Source organism: Chlamydotis macqueenii, chromosome 29 (assembly GCF_036417535.1).
Source record: "Chlamydotis macqueenii isolate bChlMac1 chromosome 29, bChlMac1.mat, whole genome shotgun sequence".
Taxonomy (NCBI): domain Eukaryota; kingdom Metazoa; phylum Chordata; class Aves; order Otidiformes; family Otididae; genus Chlamydotis; species Chlamydotis macqueenii.
The window spans coordinates 1,229,803-1,254,330 of NC_141584.1; the positions used below are offsets into that span (position 1 = coordinate 1,229,803).

At 58.4% G+C, this 24,528-nt stretch overlaps 1 protein-coding gene and 1 long non-coding RNA gene across 2 annotated transcripts; both read left to right on the forward strand.

The window, feature by feature from the left end:
• The first annotated feature begins 4,010 nt into the window (after positions 1–4,010).
• Positions 4,011–19,188, forward strand: SLC48A1 (solute carrier family 48 member 1). The gene is made up of 3 exons (XM_086768845.1): positions 4,011–4,160; positions 14,990–15,157; positions 16,246–19,188. The coding sequence occupies exons 1-3, from the start codon at positions 4,022–4,024 to the stop codon at positions 16,380–16,382; spliced, it is 444 nt and encodes a 147-aa protein (XP_086624971.1). The 5' UTR covers positions 4,011–4,021; the 3' UTR covers positions 16,383–19,188.
• Positions 19,189–21,067: 1,879 nt separating this feature from the next.
• On the forward strand, positions 21,068–24,287 carry LOC147597049 (uncharacterized). The gene is made up of 3 exons (XR_015261276.1): positions 21,068–21,103; positions 21,501–21,687; positions 23,483–24,287. It is a non-coding gene; the product is annotated as an uncharacterized LOC147597049 (long non-coding RNA).
• The last annotated feature ends 241 nt before the right edge of the window (positions 24,288–24,528 follow it).

The following is a 24,528-nucleotide window of genomic DNA, read 5'->3' on the forward strand; positions in this document are numbered from 1 at the left end:
CGTCCTCATCGTCGCACCCTCCAAAAAACGAGGGTCCTCCACATCCTCCACATGGTCTCTGGTGGCTCGTCACTTGTTCTAGATGCGTCACATCTAGATGCCGTGCCCAGTTTTGGGGCTACCAATATCATACAGACATCAATGGAGGGCCACCACGATGGTTGGATGGTTGGAAGATGGAGCATGGTTGGAAGATGGAGGTTCTCCATGAGGAGAAGCTGAGGAAATGGGGCTTCTTCAACCTAAAGGAGGGAGAAGCCTTGGGGACACGTGACAGCAGGCTTGAGCACCTACGAGGAGGTTATTGAGAAGGTGGAGCGAGGTTCTCCACGGTTCACAGCGGGAGGCTGAAATCAGAGAGGTTCACACGGGATACACGGAGAAATTCCGTCCTTGGTGGTTTTCCAGGCCTGGCTGGGTGCAGTGAAGGAGGGAAGGGGAGATGTCGTTTCAGGGATGTCTCAGGCTGAAAGGGAAGGAGGCTGCTGCCATCTAGAGCAGAGAGTCCTCTGCCTGCAGCCACCGCAGCCAAGCCGCGCTTTCCCAGGCCTGGAAAGATCATCTCCGGAGAGACCAAACCCAGAAAATGAAGGAAAAACCATCACCAGCTGGAACAGAGCTCCCAGGCTCCGGGCGGAGCATCCGTCCCCGCCGTCCTTGAGCGGCAGACGGTGCGCCGCTTCCATCAGCGCAATTAATAATTGATCCGAAAAAGGTGGAAAAAGCCATTCCCGTCTCCATCCCCGCTGCAAGTTCCTGCCCCACCGGGTTTAAGCGCAGCCAAGCCCGGCTGGCAGCCCAGAAAATGAAAAAAAAAAAGAAAGGATTAAAATAAAAAGGGAAAAGGAAAAAGAGAACGGAAGAGACCCAAAGCGATTTAAGAACTCTTCTGAGGTGTCCCCAAACCACAGTCCCACCCCGAGCAGGACGGCGCTGGCTGAGGGAGGAGAGCTCCCCGCGAGCGGAAGGGAAAGCCGCGCAGAGAACGTCCCCGTCTCCCAGTGTCCCCGCGTCCTCAGGCCTCCTGAGTCCCCCCCACCCAACCCCACGTCCCCCCATGAGCCCCACATCCCCCTCCATGGCCCCATCTCCCCACCCTCGCGTCCCCAACCCCCCGTCTCCCCCGTGTCCCCGCCATGTCCCCCTGCCATCTGTGGTCGCATGTGCCCCCATGTCCCCACCCCCATGTCCCCGGACCCCACCCTCCCCATGCCTCCATGCCCCTCCTGTCCCCCTGTGTCCCCATGCCCCACTGTGTCCCCACACTGCCACGCCCCCCGTGTCCCCCTGTGTCCTCACTCCCCCCGCCTCCATGTCCCTTGTGTCCCTTCCGTCCCCCCAAGTCCCCACCCCCGTGTCCTCACACTCTCCCATGTCCCCACTCCCCTCTGACCACCTGTCCCCCACGGTCCCCGTGTCCTCACGCCCCTCCCGTGTCCCCCGTGTCCCCGCTCCCGTGTCCCCATGTTCTCTATGCCCACTCTGTGTCCTCTGTGTCCCCAAACTCGCCATCACCTCCATGTGCTCCGTGTCCCCTCACGTCTCCACGTCCCCATGTTCACCCCATGTCTCCCGTGTCCTCCATGTCCACTCCGTGTCCCCTTGTGTCCCCACATCCCCATGTCTACCCCATCCCCCATGTCCGCCATGTCCACTCTGTGTCCCCCCATGTCCCCATGCCCCCAGTCCTCCATGTCCCCCATATCCCCTCATGTCCCCATGTACCCATGTCCACCCCATGTCCCCCATGTCCCCCACATCCTCTACGTCCACCCCGTGTCCCCCATGTTCCCCCATGTCCCCAGTGTCCCCCATGTCCACCCCATGTCCCCTGTGTCCCCCATATCCCCCCATGTCCCCCGTGTCCCCCATGTCCCCCATATCCCCCCATGTCCCCCGTGTCCCCCATGTCCCCCGTATCCATCCCGTGTCCCCCCCGTGTCCCCACGCCCGTCATGTCCACGCCATGTCCCCTGTATCCACCCCATGTCCCCCATGTCCCCCATGTCCCCCATATCCCCCCATGTCCCCCGTGTCCCCCATGTCCCCCATATCCCCCCATGTCCCCCGTGTCCCCCATGTCCCCCATATCCACCCCGTGTCCCCCCCGTGTCCCCACGCCCGTCATGTCCACGCCATGTCCCCCGTATCCACCCCATGTCCCCCATGTCCCCCATGTCCCCCATATCCCCCCATGTCCCCCGTGTCCCCCATGTCCCCCATATCCCCCCATGTCCCCCGTGTCCCCCATATCCCCCCATGTCCCCATGTCCCCCATGTCCCCCATATCCCCCCATGTCCCCCGTGTCCCCCATATCCCCCCATGTCCCCCATATCCCCCCATGTCCCCCGTGTCCCCCATATCCCCCCATGTCCCCATGTCCCCCATGTCCCCCATATCCCCCCATGTCCCCCGTGTCCCCTATGTCCCCCATATCCCCCCATGTCCCCCTTGTCCCCCATATCCCCCCATGTCCCCATGTCCCCCATGTCCCCCATATCCCCCCATGTCCCCCGTGTCCCCCATGTCCCCCATATCCACCCCGTGTCCCCCCCGTGTCCCCACACCCCTCATGTCTACGCCATGTCCCCCGTATCCACCCCATGTCCCCCATGTCCCCCATGTCCCCCATGTCCCCCATATCCCCCCATGTCCCCCGTGTCCCCCATGTCCGCCATATGCACCCCGTGTCCCCCCCGTGTCCCCACGCCCGTCATGTCCACGCCATGTCCCCCGTATCCACCCCATGTCCCCCGTGTCCCCCATGTCCGCCATATGCACCCCGTGTCCCCCCTGTGTCCCCACACCCCTCATGTCCACGCCATGTCCCCCGTATCCACCCCATGTCCCCCATGTCCCCCATGTCCCCCATGTCCCCCATATCCCCCCATGTCCCCCATGTCCCCCGTGTCCCCCATATCCCCCCATGTCCCCCGTGTCCCCCATGTCCCCCGTATCCATCCCGTGTCCCCCCCGTGTCCCCACGCCCGTCATGTCCACGCCATGTCCCCTGTATCCACCCCATGTCCCCCATGTCCCCCATGTCCCCCATATCCCCCCATGTCCCCCGTGTCCCCCATGTCCCCCATATCCCCCCATGTCCCCCGTGTCCCCCATGTCCCCCATATCCACCCCGTGTCCCCCCCGTGTCCCCACGCCCGTCATGTCCACGCCATGTCCCCCGTATCCACCCCATGTCCCCCATGTCCCCCATGTCCCCCATATCCCCCCATGTCCCCCGTGTCCCCTATGTCCCCCATATCCCCCCATGTCCCCCTTGTCCCCCATATCCCCCCATGTCCCCATGTCCCCCATGTCCCCCATATCCCCCCATGTCCCCCGTGTCCCCCATGTCCCCCATATCCACCCCGTGTCCCCCCCGTGTCCCCACACCCCTCATGTCTACGCCATGTCCCCCGTATCCACCCCATGTCCCCCATGTCCCCCATGTCCCCCATGTCCCCCATATCCCCCCATGTCCCCCGTGTCCCCCATGTCCGCCATATGCACCCCGTGTCCCCCCCGTGTCCCCACGCCCGTCATGTCCACGCCATGTCCCCCGTATCCACCCCATGTCCCCCGTGTCCCCCATGTCCGCCATATGCACCCCGTGTCCCCCCTGTGTCCCCACACCCCTCATGTCCACGCCATGTCCCCCGTATCCACCCCATGTCCCCCATGTCCCCCATGTCCCCCATGTCCCCCATATCCCCCCATGTCCCCCGTGTCCCCCATGTCCCCCATATCCACCCCGTGTCCCCCCCGTGTCCCCACGCCCGTCATGTCCACGCCATGTCCCCTGTATCCACCCCATGTCCCCCGTGTCCCCCATGTCCCCCATATGCACCCCATGTCCCCGATGTCCCCCCTATCCACCCCGTGTGTCCCCCCCGCCCTCCCTCGGTCCCCCCGGCCGCCAGGGGGCGCGCTGGCTCGGGGCGGGGCCGGGGCGGGGCCGGCGGGCGGGGCCGGGTGTCGGCGGGCAGGGCGGCGCAGGCGCGGTGGCGCAGACGCGCTCCGATGGCGGTGAGCCGGGCGCTCGCCGTGCGCCTGGCCTACGCGGCGGCCGGGGCCCTCATGGGCCTCTCGGCTTTTTTCACCTGGAGCCTGGCGCCGGCCTTCCGCCAGCCCGCCACGGCGGCGGCGGGGGGGCTGTCGGGTACGGGGCGGGAGGGCTGCGGGGCGGGGGGGGGCCGCCTGAGGTGCGGCGGGGCCCACCCGTGGGTGCTGAGGGAGGGCGTGAGGGCGAGGAGAGCCGTCCCTTGGGGGTGGCAGGGGGGTGTGGAGGGGGTGGCCGGGCTGTGGAGGGGGGTGGCCGGGCTGTGGAGGGGGTGGCTTCGCCTCGGTGCTGGTCGCTGGGGTGAGGGGGGACGGGGCAGGGGGCGAGCAGCGCGGCCCCGGGGGCGCGGAGCCCTCGGTCCCCGTGTGGGTGCTCTTACCTCGCCAAAAAAAAAAAAAAAAAAAAAATTACCGAACGGGCTGGAAATGGAGCGAAGCAGCGGTTTGCGCCTGGGCGGTGGGCGCAGGGGATGGCAGCGATGCCAGGGCGGTGGGGTCCCTGGGCTCCGCGCTGCCTGCGCTGGTTTTCCTTGGGTGTCGGTGCCGGAGCTGGCGAAACTGGGCGGGTGGGTGCGGAGGGCAAAGCTCTGGGTGGCAGCGGGGGTGGGTGACAGCAGCGTGTGGTTTTGGGGCTGGGTGGGCCGCTGAGAAGTGTGTGGGGAATGCTTTTGCGATCTTCCCAGGAACTCCCGGCCTCCTGAGGGGGCTTCTTGCGCCTGTGAGGGGGTGGATTTTAATCCAGACCGTTTGGGAGGCTGGAGCTCACGGTGGCTGGCTGCGTTTGCGACGTGGAACGCAAAACCGTGGTCTGTGGGACGCTGTTGGTGCTCATCCCGTAGGAAATCAGTTTGTGTGTCTTATAGCCCCCGCTGCTAGCGAGGACGGGACCGTTCGGGTCTTCTCCTTGCTCCCAAGAAGGTTTTTGCGACCCCGTCTAGCCAACTTCTTTGTGGTGGAGCAGCTTGAGTTACTAGTGGTGTATAACCCTCAGTTTTATGGAGGGAAAACTTCTCACTTTGAGGCTTAAGTTGCACGTTGTAACTGAAAAAAGGGTTTTATTTCCAAGTTACAGCTGAAAGCTTGGCTGACTTTTTGGTAAATTTTTGGTCTGGCAACCTGTGTTTACGTGTGCTCTGTATTTTCAGGAAAGAAAAAGAAAAAAACTACCAGCCTCCTGACACTGATGCCCGCTGAGAGGCGTCCGTACCAGACGCTCCGAAGTAGGCGTTTGGCTGCTTGTCGTGCAGCCCAGAAGCCGCAAACTGCGTCTTGGCGTCCCCTGCGATCGGGGAGAGGCGGATCCGCGCGTGGATCCGCGTTAATGACTGGGCTGGAGCAGAAAATCGTCCTCTCGTGGTTTGTCAGCTCCGCACCTCGAGGGTTTCCCTGGCTGAGCGGCAGTAGACGCCTGCAGGAAGAGTAGGGAGCGAAGTTAAACTTTTTAAAGCGTCTGGCTTGTTTCTGGTGCGCGAGCGACACGGCTGCGTGCCTCGGTATTCGCTGTGCTGTCAGAGCAGCTGTCAGGTACGGGGTTGTGGTGGTCTCTCTGCTTCCTCTTCCCCCCCCCGCCCCTCCCCGAAAAGCTTTCATTCCAGCTGCAGCTAAGCAGTTCAACGTGCTGGTCTCGCTTTGGAGGTGGCAGGAGGAAAGCTGGAGTGTTGTACCCCAGAAATGCGCCGCGAAATAACGAGCAACTCTTTGTGCTGCCTGCGTGTGCCGTCGTGTTCACAGAGGAATTTCGGAAGGCTGTGTTCTAGAAGGAGGTCGGTGGGAAAGCGGAGGGAGAACCGTCCTGTGCTTTCTGTGCTGAAGTTATTTAGATTATTGCCTGCTGGAAGGAGGGGAAGGTTTGTGTGCTGGTTAATTACTGGGTGATCCAAGCTAGTTAAGATAACGAGGAGCAAGGTAAGCGAGAAACAAAATTTATTAAAAGGGTCGTTTGCGAGCTTGGGCTCTGAATTTGTGCACTCCCAAACGTCTGCTGAAGGGTCTGTAGGCAGGGTCACAGCAGGATCACAAAGCCTGAGCAGCAGATTAAGAAATGTGTGGTCTGGTGTTGGACAGCGCTGGTGGAAGGGCTTCCTGCCATCCTAAATTCACGGCTGCTCTTTCCTGCCCATCTGCTTCACTTTTCTGCCCCCCGAGTGTCTCAGTAGGTGAAATAAGCTCCAGGCATTTGAGGTGAGACTTTTATTTTATTTTAGGGTCCCAGCCCTGAACTGAGGATACGTAGCGCGCTGACACACCACGAGAGGACAACAAACGTTGTTATCCCCACAGCCGAGGGCCGGGAAGGAGTGGGAACGTAACCGCCGTGTTTGTTCTGTGCAGTGAAGCTAAGGCTGCTTGCTGGCGTGAGATTGTTCTCAGAAGAAAATCACGGGGCGTAGGAGGTTTGCGTTGGGTTTAGGCACTGTGGATACTTCAGTTTCAGGTAAGCAGGGTGTTCACTTGGTTTTTTTTCTGGCATACTTCATTAAATCATCCGGTTGTTATCGTCGCGTGCCAACTAGTACTTCAGGCAGAGAATGGCAGGAAAGGAAGTGGGCGAGCTGAAGTTTTCCGCCGTGCAGGCATTGCAGAGTTAATTGTCAGGCGCTGTTTTCTGCCCTTTAGTCTGATGAACCCGCCGCAGCTTTCTGTGTGCCGTGCAGGGTAACGTAACGCAGAGTGACGGCGGCTTCTCCCCCAAAACGCGTGGCACGGGCTCGAGCGCTGGGGCGCGGCGTGCGCGCCGCTGCAGCTGGTGTCGGGGTGACGGCGAAAGCCCGTGCTGGAGGTGGGCTTGCTGTGCCGGTGGGTTCAGCGTCCTCAGCGCAAACGGGGTCGGTTTTGGCCCGCCTGTGTTCAGAAGCTCCGAAAAGCGATGTGAGCAGCTAGGAGCGAGGTGCAGCTCGGGCTGTTGTGGCTGGGAGCTCTGATACTGCGTGTGGGGGCGGAAAATCGTTCCGGCTGGTGTATTTGGCAGCTTTGCAGCAGTTCCTCGTTAATACGCCTCTGATTAAAGCGAGGCTTCGCCTGCCAGCCCGCTCTGCGAGTTGTGTTTGCACGTGTTTATCTGGTTTGAACTGTCATTCTGCTTTCCCATCACCTCCTGCGTGTTTGTCGCTGCTTTTCTCCTGCCTGCCTGGCTGAGGTGGATCGCAGCCCGCTGCAGCTTTTGTTGGCGTGCCTTTGCTTTGCCAGGGACGCGCGTTTGAGGATGTTTATCCGTGTACTTCCTCTCGGTAAGAAATCCTACGGATTCCTGTCGCACTAGGAATCCATACCTCTCTTTGTAACCAGTTTATTTATCTTCTGGAGAGCCTTTCCTGCGATGTTTTGCACTGAAATCTGCCCTCCACTGCTGCTTGTACTCTTTCTTGCTCCGACACATTTCCTATCATTTAAAGTAAAGACTTAAGTATTTATTTACTCCAAGTTTTAGTATTAAAGTTCTGCGGAGGGGGAAAATTGCCACATAGTGATGAGTCTGTAACTGGAAACCTCCGTTACCGCCGGTTGTGAAAGCAGAAGCGTGTAATTTAAGGTGCTGAGCAAACAACCTTTCCAGTCTTTCTGGTTGGCTTTTGCGGTCATAAACCCCCCACGCGATGCCGAGCAAAATCAACTCGCTAATCCTCAAAACCTTAAATAACGCCTCCGGGCGTGCGCGCTTGGGAATTTGGGGATCATCCTAAATCAGATCCAGACCTTGTCTGTCAGATCCTTGTTCGGAGCAGCGCCACCCTGTCGAGCGCTTCCGATAAGCGGAGGGACAGCAACTTAATCCACTCAGCGCAGGGCGCAGAGAGTCGTTCCTGAGCTGATGCTGGCTGTCTCGGGGGCTCGCCGGTTCATTTTGAGCTAGTCGCAGTAGCTTTTATAATTTACTGCTTGTTTGTGTGTTTGACCTTCTCCCCTCACTGCCTTAAATTAATTTTTTTTTTTTTTTAAGTAGGCCATGAATCTCTACAGCGGCTCTGATGTTTTCATTCTGCCGGAGGCAGTTTGAGAGAGAAGAAAGCAATTAAATGTTTTCAGGATGTATCCAGCCCCTTCCTGAGAGGCGTTTAATGTTCTTGTCTATGTATCTTCTCTTTTTACGTTTAATAGAGAGAGAGAGGGTTGTTTTTTTCTGCTCCAGAGAGACTTTATTGGCTGTTTCCAAGCTGCTCAGATATTTCTGGCAAAATACAAAGCTTGTGCTTTGTGAGTATAATGCGGGCCGGATATGAAAGCAGCTGCGAAGATGTCACCTTTCTGACACTTTAAAAACATCTGATAAGCGGGAGAAGTGAGTTCACGCTGAGCACGGTGCATACAAAAGTGGTGATTTCTGAAGGCTGCTAACTAACCTAAATTGCATTTTCTAGATCAATTCACGCCAACTGGCTTGTGCCCTGTCCAGGGCTGGAACAGCGGTGGCCAAAAAGCGTCGTGGTTACGGAGTGAAGCGTTTTTAAACGGTTAGATTTGCGTGTGAAAATCTACGTCACTCCGTTAAGGCTTGGCTCGTTACTGCTTTAGTCCATTGTCTGGGGGAAGGGAGGGAAAGCAGGCTGAAAGAAAACACAGAAAAGAGTGCGTGTGGCTCATGCTTCGTCGTAATTTAATTAAATAATGAGGAGAGAACGAGTCCCTGGTAAGTGCTGCTGATGTGCTGGAAAATGTGATGTTGGTTTCCTCTTAGATGTGACTGGCGGAGGCACAGCGCCTCTGGGATCTGTGCGTCTCGTTTCCTGCCTCTGAAGATGGCTGCGCAGAGCGGCGCGGTGCCGTGCCGAACGACAGGCTGCAGCGGCGGGCTTTTCTGCTCCCGCATGCGCCGCGCAGTCAGCTTTCCTCCAAACCAAAACGCCCTGGAGCAGCAAAGCGCTGCGTTGCACGTGTCCGGAGGGAAAGTTTGCCAAGCGCAAAGCGATTTTCGCTGGAATCCCCCAAAGACTGCTCTCCTTCGAGAGCAGTTTTCCTAAAATATTTCAGTGTTGATCCCCAGCTATTTTGGCAGGAGAGCTGGTGAAGAAAACCCGGTTTTAACCTCTTCCAAAACCAGCTGAGGCTGAGCTAGCTTGGCTGTAGCCCCCGGAAGCAAACACTTCACCCTTTCTGGGAACCAACCGGACAAGGCAGCGTCCGAAACTCAGAAATGGCAAACGAGCTCAGGCTGGCGAAGCTCCGGCTTCTTTTAGAGCCGGTGTTTCTAGCGCTGCAGCTGGAGTAGGATTGCGTATAAAAGATTGTTTAGATGGAAAATGACTGAAGGCACTCTGGAAAAAAAAAAGTCTTCTAATTGCTCACCATATATTTCATATTTTCCAGGACCGTGCAAGTAGTTTGTAATATTGTTTTTCATTTTTATTGTCGCTTTGTCTGCCATCATCAACATGCGCTCTGCGCTTCAGAAGGCTGGAATGAGAACGCTCGTCACAGAATAGCTCCAGTGTCTGCGTGTTTGCGTGGGTTTTTGGCCTCTGTTGCACATCTTGTTGGGTTTTTTTTTTTTTTCCTGGAATCTGCACCGCCCGTTAGTGCCGTACGCGGTGTCCTGCGGCGGACCGCGTTTGGCCGCCGGCTGCTCTGACCTCGGGGAGGGCAGCTGGGCTGTCACACCCCGACAACAATGCAGCTTGTTTTGCTGGGACCGAAGAATGAGCCAGCGATGAGCAGGGGTCTGAGAAAACCTTTTGTTAGGCAAAAGGTTTTGGTTTTGTGTTGGGAGAAAGGGAAAGTGTTGTTTCACTTCGGCTGAAGTATGCCAAACTTTGGGGAGGACTTGTCAAAATATTTAGCTATTGGTGTTTTTCTGTCAGGGTGCAGCCTGCCTTTGAACTTGCCTTTTAGAATTTCTTTAAACTTGTTCCAAGCCTGCTGTAAGTTTTTGGGTTTTAAATACGAATTAATCTTGTCAAAATACCCGTTAGCTTCGGTTTTAAACAACCTGCCTGTGCCGCTGTTGTTTCAGACGGACTTGTGGTGGTTTGGCGGCCGGTTTCCTTTTCCTGGAGCTTTGTGTCCTCGGGATAATGAGGTTTTTGGTCCAGAGGTAACTTTCCCCTTGCTCCGGGTCGGAAATCCCTTGATTGTGTCTTCCCGAGCGGCTCTTATTTTAGGGTCATTCCACGGGGTAAATCCAGCAAGACAAATGTTTTCTCCGAAACGGGTGTGAAATTTTTGAGGTTATTTTAAGCGGGCCGTGTAACTGGAGCCGCCAACCGCCGACCCTGCTCCAGGGCTGCCTCTGCGCGTCCGGGTTTTGCTTCTGCGTAAAGCACAGGTCTGCTGGAGGATGCGGGAGGGGGTTTGAGGGGATCGCTTGAGGGGAAAAAGGAAAACTGGAGCTCCTGCAGTTAATCGTTCTAGACTTTAAATGTGACCTCACTTATTTCCTATTCCACTAAAACCTGAACGAGTGAGCTGCTCTTCCGCTCCCTCCATACAGCCGATGGGTTTGTGTCAAACCTGCAAACCTTTTGCTCTCAGGGTCTGCAGAGTGAGAGATTTCACAGGAATTAAAAACACCGGCATGGTTTTAGTTTCTCTGTGTGACGGTGGAAGTCTTCTCTGTCCATCAGGACACCTGATGTGTTTTTCTCACCGCTTCGCTTATGTGTCTTGGTGGACAGGAGGTGGTTTTTCTCTTCCTGAACTCGGTTCCAGTCGAACTGTGTGTGAATCAGGTGCTCCGTTCCAGCATTCATGGACGCTTTCCCCCTGCAGTTGGTTAGAAATCGCGTGGGGTTTTTCCTGTAGGTAAGCAGTTAGCTTAAAGAAGGCTTTTTAGCAGAGGTACCTGTTTTTATTGGAGTGCTTGCCTAGCGATAACTATATTTAGCAATATATTCTGCTTCAATTAGCTTCCCTGCAGCAGTTGTTTGTTTTCCTCGCGTACTCAGGCTCAGTTAATTTGCCGTGCCCTGCTATTCCGTGGTTTCATCCCCCTCGGGATGCCCACTCGTGTTCGTCAGCATCTGAGCGGTGCCTTTGCTTGCTTTGTGGCCGTTCCCCGGTTTTGAACAGCGCTGGTGGTGTTCGGGTGCCCATCCCGGTGTGATGGCACGAGCTCAGGATGAGCTAATTGAGCAATTGAAAAAGCAAGTCCTGTTCTCCTTTCTCCTACCTGTCCCTGGATGCACCCTGCCAGCGTTTTTTGTGGCAGTGTTGGTGTTTTTCAGACAGTGCTGTGAGCTGATTTAACTTGTTGGAATGCTTTTCTGTCGTTTTAGAAAAAAAAAAAAAGAAAAAAGAAAAGAAAAACCAACTGCTCTGCAAGCTGAATAGCATCACCAAAGGATCTGAGTGCGGTAGGGGTGTGAGGGAGAGGAGAAGAACACGCGGCTGGAGCTGGAGGAGACTCCTTTCCCCTCTCTCATGCGGTAACAAACACGGTGTTGGCTGAGCTGGCTGTAAAAGGACACCCCGTGTTTCATGACCGCCTGACCACACTCAGCCCTTCAGCGCGTGGTGAAGTTGTGATGAGGTTTTTTTTGCTTAGTCACGCGCCGGGCCGTTCTCTAGACGTTACGAATTAACCCAACGCGGGTTTGCCAAAGGGCTTCCTTTCGAGCGCTGCGTCAGGCGTCGGGGTCAGGGCGAGGTGCGGGGTCAGGGCCGAGCGGTGGGGGCAGATCAAGTGGTGGCTCACGCGTTCGCCTCTGCGCTCCCCGCAGAGCCCTTTCGGAACATCAGCAGCAGTTTTGGCGTGGAGACGCCAGCCGCTTGACTCAGCAGTTCAGATAAATTGTGCCGAGTCATCTGAAGGCGCCTGGGGGGGAGCAGCTTGTTTTGCTGACTGGAAAACACAAAGTTCCCCATTTTTTTTAAAAAATGTGGGTTGAACTTGCTAGAGCACGAGCTTAAGGGTAACGTGGAGTCGAGGAAGTGGTGGCTTAGCAAGCTGGACGATAGGCTTTTCCACAAAAGCCCGTGGCAGGCTGTTTGAAAAGCATTGCCAACGCAATTACGGACTTCTGCGTCTGCAGAACTCCGAAACACCCCCCACCAGCTTTGCGAACGCTAGCGCGTGCGCGCACGTGACGGTGGCCTGTGTGGGATCGGTCATGGGAAAGCCACATCTGTAGCTGACTTGACGAGAGTTTCGGAATTAAAACCCTGACTGCCTGGAGCCAGAAAAACTCGCTTAGATACTGCCTAGGTACAGCAGGTCTGACCCGAGGAAGTGATGGACTGATTCTGCCCTTGCTGTGTTAAAAACTCTGCGAGCTCCTCCCGTCCTGGATAGCAGCACCTTACCCCTGAGTTTTTAGCTCACCCTGAGTGCTTTTCCTTTTACTTGTACGGGCTGGGTTTTTTTCAAGGTTGTTCTTTTTGCACCACCTCTGCCGCGCACGGCCGTGCAGGGTTTGTTAACTGGCTCTGCCCTGTCCCAGGACGCGGAAGAGGCAAAGGCCGTTGCCAGGGCTCTCCGCTCCAGCCTGGAACTGACCTGGTGTACGTTCAGCCGCTTTTCATAGAATCACAGAATGGTTAGGGTTGGAAGGGACCTTCAAAGCCCACCCAGTCCAACCCCCCTGCCAGGAGCAGGGACATCCCCGACTGGATCAGGTTGCTCAGAGCCTCATCCAGCCTGGCCTTGAACGTTTCCAGGGATGGGGCCTCCACCGCCTCTCTGGGCAGCCTGGGACAGTGTTCTATAACTCGCATCGTAAAAAATTTTTTCCTAATTTCCAATCTAAATCTACCCCCTCTATTTTAAAACCATTACTCCTTCTCCTATCGCAACAGGCCCTGCTGAACAGCCTCTCCCCACCTTTCCTGCAGCCCCCTTGAGGTACTGGAACACTGCTATCAGGTCTCCCCGGAGCCTCCTCTTCTCCAGGCTGAGCAGCCCCAGCTCTCCCAGCCTGTCCTCACAGGAGAGGTGCTCCAGCCCTTTTATCATCTTTGTGGCCTCCTCTGGACCTTCTCCAACTGGTCCATGTCCTTGTGTTGGGGGCTCCAGAGCTGGACCCAGTGCTGCAGGTGGGGTCTCACCAAAGCAGAGTAGAGGGGGAGAATCCCCTCCCTCGCCCTGCTGCCCACACTGCCGTTGGCCTTCTGGGCCGCAAGGGCTCATTGCCGGCTCATGTTGAGCTTCTCGTCCACCATCACCCCCAAGTCCCTCTCCTCAGGGCTGCTCTCCATCCATTCCCCGCCCAGCCTGGATTTGTGCTGGGATTGCCCCGACCCAGGTGCAGGACAGTGGCCTTGGCCTGGTTGAACTCCATGAGGTTGGCACGGGCCCACCTCCAGCCTGGCCAGGTCCCTCTGGATGGCATCCCTCCCTTCCTTTTGACGCGCATCCGTTGTCCGCGTGGCGGCTGGGTCAGAAAACCTGCTAGAAGTGAGCCGAAAGCTCACTGGGAGCTGGGGCTGCGCTCACCGCTCGGTTGGGGGGCGGTTGTTTCCCCCCCGTGCCTCCTTTTAAGCCTTGGGAAGCTTTGTGCGTATCGGACGAGCTCTGGCAGCGCTCGTGGCTGTCCGTAGGGTCGAAACGTTGATCTTGCAGCAGGCGGGGCTGGTTTTCCTTCCTTTGATGTTGAGAAGGAGCCGCAGAGGGAGGCCTGCGTTGTTGCAGGATACCATATAAAGCAGCCTGGTATTTTCGCAATGGTGTCAATTTTCTTTTTAATTATTTTTTTTTCTTCCCCTCTTGCTGCCCTTAAAATAAAATCTGGAAAGGTGGCGGCGGTGGAGGAGAAATACAAGCCGGTTAGTTGCACCACTGGAGGTTCCCGTTTCAGAAATGCCGCCGAGGTCTTTGCCGAAACGAGTCGAATGGCTTAAGCCTGTAAAGTGGCGCTAACTATAGGCTGAGTTAGCGGCTTAAGGAGATTTGGTCGCGCTCCGAAGCGCTGCGGCTCGACCGGAGGAGCAGCGGGCTATAATTGGAGCCAGGGTTGTGTAACGGGGAGTGGCGGGCAGCCTTGTTCTGGGGGGGGCTGTACAAACGTTGCCGGGCTTCAGGCGTTCGAGCGGGCGTTTCTCACGCTGAGCGTCTCTTCCCATGCTTATCTGAAGTGTGGTGAGAAGGGAGCAGGTTTTAGGACAAGATTAGGGAAGGCTGCATCGTTTTTCCCTGTATCAGGAACTGTTTACAGATATTTTTGGATGCTTTCATCCCTTTTTTTTTTCCTCCTTTCCTCCCTTTTGACAAGAGAGGTGAAGCTTGGTCGTGGATTACCCGCCTCAGCTTAGGGAAGTGCCTGTTGCCGTTCGTGTTTAAGCCGTAGTGAGTTTGGCTGTTCTTAAATATACATAAACTGTATGTGCTCAGATGTTTTTCTGGTTATGTAATCCAAAAGTGCAGAGTTAGATTTAGGTGACTGTAAACGCTTAGCGAGCGTGCTTCGCCGTAGGGGGGGAATTGTGTGAGGGAATCATCTGGGAGCTGAACTTTACACCCCGTAACTTGAAACGTTTGAAGTGTTCAGAGGGAATCCGTGTAAACGGGCTCTTTGTGGGGTTAAGCGGAGGGACGCCGGGGCTAAAGGGCGTGGTGCGCCATGCCGGGTGCCGAACAGGGCCTGTATGTCCTGATTTAGGGGTCGAAACAAGCGGTTGCGTAGCGGTGCTCTTCGTCGCCGCCTCGGAGGCTGCCTGGCCTTTTGGAAGAGGTGCGCTAACGCTTGCCAGGCGCTTGGCTTGCTGCGTGTGGAGACTCAAACAAAACTGCGCCGACTGTGCATCAAACAAGAGAACGAGCAGGTTATTCGGGGAATGCCGTCAGCGAACGACGTCCTTTCCGGAGCCGGGATCTGCAGCTTCGAGCCTGTGCAAAAGCGGGGGGCTGTGGGGGGTCGTGGGGCGTTTCCCCTCTCTCTGGGGGGCCGCGGCCAGGAAGCATTAGCGTTGCGTGGCGTTTGGGGGGGGGGGTTTGAGGTGACGCGTGTTTTTTCGACGCCTGGTGCGGTGCGTGGTACTGATTGCCCTTGCTGTCCAATCGAGCAGGTGTTCTGGCGCTCTGGGCCCTAATCACCCATGTGATGTATGTGCAGGATTACTGGAGGACATGGTTAAAAGGGCTGAGGTTCTTCCTCTTCGTCGGGATCCTCTTCTCAGCTCTCTCCGTGGTGGGGTTCTGCACATTCCTCGTTCTGGCCATCACCAAGCACCAGTGTAAGTACTTTGTTGCAGCGGGTGAAATGACTGGCGATGCTGGGGTTACTGGGATTGGGTTTGAAGGAACAGAGTTCACACCGGGGTGTGAATCCGAGGGTGCTTCTGCCGTCTCCTCCGAGAGGCGCTGAGAGGTTTTTGGGGAGGGTAGCAATCAATGCCATCGCATTTCACGTTTCTGCTGTGATACCTCGATGACACAAGAGCAATTCTGCTGCCCGATGAGTGCCGCTCCCTCGGGGCATCTTCTAATCTCCGACAGCTGCCCTGATGGGCCTGGTCTGCGGGGCCGCTGGCAGGCGGTCCGGCTTTTCCGGCATCGCTTCCTGCAGGAACTGCAATGTACTGATTCCTGTGACAGATAAAAGGAGCGCGCTTAAACCTTGTCCCTTCAGCGCCCGTAAAGCAGGCGGGTGAGGGTATTGCAATCCAAACACGAGTCAGCGGGGTGAGAATGCCTTCTGCGCTCAGTCAGCACGTGAAGCCGTGCCGCTAGGAAAGATTTAACGCCGCCAGAGGAGGGTTCACGTAATTCCTCCCGGGGTTTGCTTGGCGATAGACCAAAGAGAGAAGGTTTGGGGTTTGTTTGTCTGTGTTTGTTGCTTGCTGCATTTGGGCTGAAAACCACCGAGGGTCTTGTTGTTGTTGTACTGGTGGTGGTGGGCAAGCTGTGTTGGGGTCGTAACCCCACAAAAGCCCTTGGCTTGGCCTAAACGCGCTCCCCGCGGGGCTTCGAGTGCTTCGGCCTGGGGAAGGGCATGGAAATACTCGTGTGAGATACAAATGTGAAAAAGAAAACCAAATATTTTTCATCACGTCCTTTCTTGGAGACGTGGGGAAAAGTGTTTTGAGGAAAGTGTAGGGGTTTGGGGGGAAACTGAGGTATTTTAGAGAAAGCAGAACGTCTGCAATGATTGTTTCTGTATGGAAAGTTTAGGAATTGTACATTTATTGAATAGGATTTAGTGAGTAACTGTGGTTTTGCGTATTCAAGCAAAGTGTCTGTATTTTTAATAATGACCAAGCAGCTTGTACTTAGAGGTGGAGTTGGGGATTTTGAACGGTATCTGTATCGCTTTCTCTCCTAGCCCTGACTGATCCCAGGAGCTACTACCTGTCCTGCGTCTGGAGCTTCATCTCCTTGAAGTGGGCCTTCCTGCTCAGTCTGTACGCTCACCGGTACAGGAATGAGTTTGCCGACATCAGTATCCTCAGTGACTTCTAACGCTCGGACTTCAGCCCCCTCCGAAGGTGCTGGATGTTTGACTTGCCCCTCGAAGGCGTGGTACGAGGCGCAAGAGATGTACGAGAGGCGGAGAAGGAGCCCACCCGGTGCTGCTTGGTTTGTCTGTCTGCAGTAGGGGTTTTTCCTAATTGCTTTTACTCACCCATTTAGAGTTTGGCTAACGATGTCGACCTAGTTTCTCTGTAACTTCCCTGGGAGTCCCTGTGTCTGGTAGCGAGGTGAACGGCTCCATCTGCTCGCGCACGGCAGGCCTAGATCCGCTCTGCGCGTTGCCCCGAAGTCGGGGGGAGCTGTCAAGTGGGGAGGAAGTCCTGGGCGCTGCAGGAGCTGTAGGTTCATACCTTGTGGCTGCAGCACCCCACGTCTTGTTCCCCTGGGTGCATCCTGGGGTGGGTGCCCCAGACGTGTGCAGCGAAGAGCCCTGCTGTGCGCAAGTCAGCTCCTTTTGCGCCGCTCTGCTCCTCAAAGGGCGGGGGAGAGATGCGCCTTTCGTTGTGGCGGAAGTCCCGGCGTAGCTGCCAGCCAGCACCCCGCTTCTTCTGGCGTTTTCTTTTTACGCATTGCACGCGAGGTCAGCTCTCTGCCGCGGTCCGGACGAGCGCCGAGGGACGGGCCGGCAGCAGGGAGGCACTGTCATCTCAAGGCTCTGTCAGAGGTGGAGAATGCCGATTCTGGCCGCTGTGCAGGATCATCCTAAAAAGGAACCTAATACCCCTTTAACGCTCAGATTTGTAGCGTGGAGAATCAGGCGTTGGGGTGAAAGATGGGCTGAGAAAGGCTTACCCTCCTGAACCTCTGGAGAGACATGAATATGATTCTTCAAAAAAAAAAAAAAATTCTTTTTGTAGGCAGCACCGTATTTCCTTTTCTTTGCTCAGCTTCCCTGTAACAGTCAGGATGAGAGAGGAGGAGACATGGGGCTCAGAAACAAGGAAGGTATCCAGAGTCAGCTTCCAGCCAGGCTCTGTAGCGCGTGCCCCCGGCGTAACGCAGCCGTAGATGAACCGCGGGGCTCTCGTGCGGGGAGTTGGGAGGCGGCAGGTCTGCGCTCGTGGGCTGCTGCGCTGGAAGCAGCCGGGCGGGACTGGCACGGCTTTGCCCGATGGCGGCGCAGCCTTCCCTCTGCGTTTCAGCCGCGCACGGCGCTGCTCTGACAAACCAAAAACCCGCGTGGGCTTAGTGACCTCTCCAATCCTTGTGTTTTGCTCCCTGCCAGCAGCTACCCCGAGAGGTCTGAAACCTCCAAGCGTTTCCATCTTCCCTTGTTAGCTCCGTGTACGTCAGAGCAGCTAAGGATTTCGCGCTGCTGCTCTGGCAGAACGCAGGCGGCTGTGTTTCGGTGTCGGGCAGCCGGCGCTGCTGCTACGAACCGGAGATGGCAACTGCCGCGAGAGGCTCTGTAGGTGGGTGAGAGGAGAGGCAGGAGAAGCCACTTCCCGTGAAGAGCAAAGCAGGATGAGCAAGGCAGGTCTTTTGAAGGAGTCTCCCAGACGCAGCTGTCCTGCCGCTTCCCCGGGTGCTGCGGGGCCTTCCCTGAAGGGCGTTTTTGGCCGAGGGTGGGGGACGGGGGCTGCTCGGGGTTTTGTGACCAGGTGAGATGCGAGTGGGAGGTCGTGCGTGCTCTTTCGTCAGCCTGCCTTTCTCTCATGCCACTCAAAGCTCCCGGTCTGGTTTTGTGCGGCTGTCTGCTGGGGAGTGCCTTGGGCTGTCCTGTCTGCGACCTCGGCTCCGACTCGGCTGCGTGTGGATCCCTCTCCGCGCTCGGCCTCCATCCGCACCTTCGCCGCCCGGTGCTTTGCTTTGGAAGATGAGCGGCTCAGGCACGCAGTAATTCATGTGAGCTGCTGAGGGGATTTTGGAAGGGTTTGAAGACACCTGCTGACAGCGTTCTCCTGTTTCCTGGGTGGGAGGATCTTCAGGTGACCTGACTGGGCGGAGGGACGTCCTTGGGTCAGCGTGTAAGCCGAGGCTATAGCCGGCTTTTGCCAGGGCACCTGCTGGAGTCGCTGAACCCAGACAGGGGCTGCAAATGTGAAATGTGCTTACCGAGGAGATTCGTGCTCGGGCTTTTCAATCCCCGAATCTCCCTTACTGCTGAGGCCAGGCTGCCAGCACGCCTGCAGGGGATGGAGCAGCTCATCTCGCTTCTCTGCCCAAAGCTGTGGCGCCCGCTGTGGGGTTGGGAGTGGTTTTAGTAGTCGTTTCCACAAGCCATCTCTTGTCTTACGTCTCCCCAACACGACGCTGTGCCCCAGCTCCGGCAGCCGGGCTGTGGTGGGGACGCAGGAATCCCGACGCCGGTCGGGCTGGTGGAGCTCTGCTGCTGCCTTGCAGCAAAATGTCCCTTGTCTGTCACTCAGAGCCCTCCTGTCTGCGCGCCACGGGCGTCTGGAGGCAGCACAGCAGGGGCTCCTTCCGTGGACACGTGTCCCAAAGCTGTCCGCTCACCCCGGCGTCGTCTGAAGTTTATTTTTGTGACTGTAAATTCGCCTACCAACAGCTCGCCGAGTCGATCCCCCGTTCTCTCCCTGACATGTTTTAGCTCTGGAATTTATACTTGCATCTCAGCTTTTTAAAAGATTGTGTATGTAAATACATAATATATTTTTACATTGTTTACGCTTTGTTTGCACGCTTGGTGTAAGGTTCGGTCCTGCGGTGGGATGGTGTAATTCACAGTGGGGTTGGTTTGTCTGTGTCCCAGTGTCTCCCTGTACTAAACCGCACCGTGACGTGTACGCGGCACCACAGCACGAGCAGAAATACAGTCGTCTTTCTCACCAAACCAGTGTCTGGAGTGATTTTTCCCTGTGGAATTGCTGAATTCTGGCCCTCTCCCTCCTTTGACGACAGCCTGCAGGAGCATCGCTCTTTGTGGCAGGGCAGGGGTGAGTTGTACAAAACATTTTGCTTTTGGGGTGACGTGGAGCCCCAGCACTGCACCCCGTCCTGCTCCGTCCCCTTCGTCTTTACCAGCGCCCCTCGCGCCTGGAGCCACGGGTGCTGATGCCTGATGTGGTTTTTCCTGTCCCACAAATCCCTTTGCATCTGGGGACTTCAGCACAACGGGATTTCTGAGCGAGGGGTGTTTCCAGCCCCTTTCTGTTTGGGCGACATCGCGTGTGTGCTCCGCACCTGCAGCGAACGGGCGAGGGCAGGGGGTGCTTGTAGGCGGTGCTGGGAGCGCTCCTGATCTCCGAGCCGTTGCCAGCCCCGTCACTGGCAAAAGCCAAAACTCGGCCACTTTTTTGGCGAACCCTCCGAGGCAGCTCTTTGTTTCATTTTCCCCTGCTGGCCTCTGATTTCTCTTGCCCGTGGCCTCAGCCTGAAGAGAGACCGTGCAGGCACTCGCTTACCGAACCGTGTCGGTGCGTCGTCCCATCCAGGCTGCGTCCACCTGAACGCGGAGCGGTTTGGGTTGGCCCGTCAGTTCCCTACAGGAGAGAATATCATAGAGTCACAGAAGGGTTTGGGTGGGAAGGGACCTCCAAAGCCCACCCAGCCCAACCCCCTGCCAGGAGCAGGGACATCTCCAACCGGATCAGGTTGCTCAGAGCCCCGGCCAACCTGGCCTGGGATGTTTCCAGGGATGGGGCACCCACCGCCTCTCTGGGCAACCTGGGACAGTGCTCCACCACCCTCAGCGTAAAAAAATTTTCCTGATATCCAGTCTGAATCTGCCTCCCTCTGTTTTGAAAGCATCCCCCCTCGTCCTGTCACAGCAGGCCCTGCTGAAGAGTCTCTCCCCACCTTCCCTGCAGCCCCCTTTGGGCACTGGGAGCCGCTCTCAGGTCTCCCCGGAGCCTCCTCTGCTCCAGGCTGAGCAGCCCCAGCTCTCCCAGCCCGGCCTCACAGCAGAGCTGCTCCAGCCTCTCAGCATCTGCGTGGCCTCCCCTGGACCCTCTCCACCAGCTCCATGTCCTCCTGATGTTGGGGGCTCCAGAGCTGGACGGATGGAGGAAAAAGGGGTACTGTAGCCGATGAAGACCCTGTCTGGGGTTTCAGGGTTGTTGGCTGCTGTGGGAGCTTGGTGCCCATCCAGGATTGGGCTGAGAGAGATGAGCAGGGTCGTTCCGCTGCAAACGAGGCCTGGGAATGGGCGCATGTACGTGCCCCGGCTGGACAGAGGGTAACCAGCCCGCCGCTTCTGCCAAGGAGCGATTCGGTGGCACGGACCGGGCACGGGTGAGTGCTTTGGTGGTACCTGACCAGGCTCAAACTGTTGGGGACGTGCTATTGCTCTTGTCATCGCCACGCGCTGCCCAGCCTCCTGCTGCGCCGTGAACATCTCCTGCACCTCCCGCGCAGCCCTCGGCGGAGAAATCCACCCTCGGCCCGGGGGGCAGCGGGCTGGGGGAGGCTCTGTGGAGATGTCTGTCCTGCAGCCCCCGCGCTGAAGCCACCCGCTCTCGGCTGAGCAGCCTGACCGGGATTCACACGGGAGGCGTACAGCCCTGCGCTGCAGCTGAGGTTCCCAAATCCCCTCCGGCTCTGGGTGTGCAGGAACTCCCCTCTCTCCTTGTGCTTCTGCTGTTGGACCTCTCTAAAAATCGCCGGGGCTGGATGAGCCCTTGGCTCTCACCTGACGCCAGCTGCGCTCTCGGAGCAGGCTGCCTGTCTCCGCTGCGTGGTCTCAGCCGGTAAGTGTGCCCCGAGCAGGCTCGTTAGGATTTTGGGAAAGAGAAGGCAGTTTTCGGAAGGTGAGTGGGGAGGGGAAATGCAAGGCAATGCCTTAAATTCCGTGCGGAAGACTGGCTGGATGTTTGGTGGGATCCACGGCTCCGCTCTTCCAACCGAGCGCCTGGAGGCGACCGTGTGCCGCCAAGGGGGCTGATGCTGGTGGAGACCCCTCCTCATCGTGCTGGGTGAGCCCTTCAGCCTCCCCCATGCTGGGACCAGGACCCCGTGCCCCCACCCGTGGCCGAGTCCCCTGGGTCAGCGAGGTTTGGGGTGGGGGGAGGCCCCTGCCAGAGGATCGTCCGTGCTCTGCAGCCCAGGCAGCGAGTGCGGCTGGGGGGAGGCCACGGTAATTACAACATTTGGGATAAATCGGAGACGAGCTGGGACGACGTCTCCCCTTTGATGCTTTTCCTGCAGGAGGGAAGAGTCCACGGCTCCGCAGCCCCGTGGCTGGGGGTGCCAGCCGGCGTTGCTGCGTCCGAGCTCTGCTCCGGCTCCGATTACAGATGAAACGAGTTTGCCGGGCTCAGGCACATCCTTGGCGGCACGACTGGCCTTCTGAAGGGACCCCGAGTGGCTTTGCTGGGGGCTTCTGGGGCGAGAGGTGAGGGGTCTCCTCCGGGGAGGGGGCAGGAGGGGTCCTCTTCGCTTCGGCACAAGCAGCTTTCGGCCGCAGCGTGGGACAGAGCGGGGAGCACCCATGGGTGCAGGGTGGGCGGTGGCCGGTGGAGGGCAGCAGTGGCCCAGCCATGGCTGGGGGGGGACCCGGGGCCCTCCCGGGAGCAGGATCCCGCAGCCCGTGACACCCGCATCTCCGAGACGCGCGTCCGGTTGAGGGGCTCCTTGACGCTGCAGCGGAGGGGCGAGGCTGGACCCCTTGGGGACCACCACCTCCCACTGCGGTGACCCCACCGTCCTGGCCCGGACCCCCGTTTCCTTGCAGGCTCAGGCCTGCAGAAGTCCTTCTTCCACACCCAGGGTGACGGGAGGCTCTGGAGGGGCGATGGGCTGCGGCCGGCCGGCAGCCACCGCGGGCAGGTTTGGGGGTCTCCTTCCCTCGCCGGGGTCTCGTAGACGGCGCTGGGAGGTCGCTCCTGGCGCCGTTCCCGGCTCCTTCACGCTGAAATCCCAGCTGGTTTTGTTCTGCCGAGGAGCCACCGAGCCTCTGCCGTCAGCGGGGAGGTGACGAGGGCTGACGACCCCGTGGCACACGCACCCGCAGGTGTGAGTGAGCCCTTCCTGGGATTCCGGAGGGGATTCCCTTCACCAGGTCTGGGGCTGAGCTGGAAGCCGCAGCAGGTCCAGCACCGTGCCACCATGGATTTGGGTGTCCCCTGGGCCAGGGACTGCGTGGAGGGCAGCGTGGGGGTCCAGCACCGTGTCACCATGGATTTGGGTGTCCCCTGGGCCGGGGACTGCGTGGAGGGCAGCGGGGGGGTCCAGCACAAGGGATGCGTGTGCACGTCAGTGCCCCTGGCTGGCTCCCGTCACAGGATGCGTGGGGATGTGGGTGCCCACCGGGCATCGCCAGCGCTGGGCGTCGCACGACGCTCTCCGGTCCCGCTGCCTCCCTTGGCGGGTTCTTGGCCAGAAGCCGCCTCCGGGGCTGGCGGCAAAGGCCGAGCAGGTGGGAAGGGGAGCGATCTCCCTTCTCTGCTCCGTTTGGGGTGGGGAGCCAGAGTCCCCTCAGTGACAGTCTCCCCCCACCCCCAGCTACGGGATGCGTTTTGGAGCTTGGTGGATCCCGATGCCCTCCAAAGGTGGAGCAGCTCCTGCCCGCCCTGGTCAGGAGGGGAAAAGCCTTCTCCTCCGCTGGGGAAAGACTTCCAGCCCCTGCTCTGAACCAAGCAGGGCAGCACCCTGCCCAAATCACACCCTCGTCCCTCTGGCAGCGGGGTACGAGGGGAGCAGAGGTCCCGTGCAGCCCTGAACAGCCAGAGGAAGCCCCTGCGCAGACCCGAGTCCATCGCTTTGCCAGGAGAGCCCTTCTCTCCCTGCAGGCTCCCGAAGCCTTGGTGGCCAGCCCCGTTCCCAGGGTAGCCCAGGCTTTGCCATCCAACGGGACCATTTTGTGCGGTTACCCAGTTTTCACCCCGTTGGGGGTGCAGCAGCGTTCGTGCAGCCTGGCACCCAACAGCGTGAGGACGTCTCCAGGGCGGCGTTTGCTGGGTTTGTCCTGCGTGTCAGGGCTCGCAGGGGACCTTTGGTGCTGGACGGAGCCCACCGCGAAGCGCAGGTCTCCAGCAGCTTGCTGGGACCCGTGTTGGGGCTCTTGGCCCCCTCCCAGAGGGCCCACTGTTTGCCCTCATCGGTGGCCCCGATCCCACCTTCCTGCCTGAGCGGCGCTCGGAGGCACTCAAAGCGACGTGAAGCAAAACAACAGGTTTTTTGCATTTTAGCAATCTGCTTTCAAGATGTGGGGAGGCCGGAAGCAGCGTTTCAAAGGCTTCGAGCGCCGCAGCCGCGCCAGGCGTGGAGGCCTCCGCGGAGGAGCCTTGCCGGAGCTGCTGAATGCCCGCGAAGGTGGGCTGGGTGGGAGCGACGCTTGGTGCCTGAAGGTCCGGGTGACGCCGTCCTCGGTCCGTTGGGTCTGTGAAGCTCGGCTCCGTGTCCTCGAAGCGGACGCTGGGGCTGTGCTTAGGGGTGTCCAGCGGCTCTAAGCCGTGGGGCAGAGCCTGGGGCTTCGCGCAGCCAGGACCAAGAGGTCTTCAGCCACCCTTGAGGTGGCCACAGATGGTCCCAAGCGTGGCTGGGCTGGGAGCGTGGTGCTGGGAGGGACCGCGTGGAGTCGGGAGTGTCAGAGGTCTGCCCAGACGCTGGGTCCCCGTTCCCATGGGGATTTTGGACATCCCCACGCTGGGTCTCATCCTGCCGCTTGGCCCAAGCTGCGCTCGCGGGACCCGTTGCCTGGCGGTGCCGGGGCTGGGAAGAGCAGAGCAGAACAAGGGAGAGGGGACCGTTTCGCAGGCCTTGGGGGAACGGGGACCTCGGCCACGCTCGGGGGCTCTGCTCCGCGGAGCCCGGCCGCGCAGATGGGACGCTGCAGTCCCCAGCCTCGCAGCGGAGCTGGCCCGCCCTGGGAGGAGGGAGCCGACTCAGCGCATATTTGCTCTTTGTTTACTGCCTGTTGCTTGTAAAAAAAAAAAAAAAAAAAAAAAAATCCCCCAAATACCATTTTAACAGCTGCAGCCTTTGCACGCGACGTCCTGGCCGGAGCAGGAGGGAGTGGTACAGCGCTGGACGCGATGGGTTGAGGGGCTCGGTGGATGGGGCTCGGTGGGGTGACCCCGGGCGCGGCAGGCAGGGGTGACGTTTGGCGTGGCTGGTATGGGTTACAGGAACGAAATAAAGCTGAAGGGACCTTTTGGTGGCCTGTGGTCTGGCGCCCTCCTCACGGCAGGGACAACTGCGAGGTCTCACTGTGCAGCCCTGCATCCAGCCCCAT

Coding starts and splice junctions, on each gene's coding strand:
- SLC48A1 (XM_086768845.1), top strand. CDS start 4,022: ATGGCGGTGAGCCGGGCGCTCGCCGTGCGCCTGGCCTACGCGGCGGCC. Junction 4,161..14,989: donor GGCGGCGGGGGGGCTGTCGG/GTACGGGGCGGG, acceptor CCAATCGAGCAG/GTGTTCTGGCGCTCTGGGCC. Junction 15,158..16,245: donor GGCCATCACCAAGCACCAGT/GTAAGTACTTTG, acceptor TTTCTCTCCTAG/CCCTGACTGATCCCAGGAGC.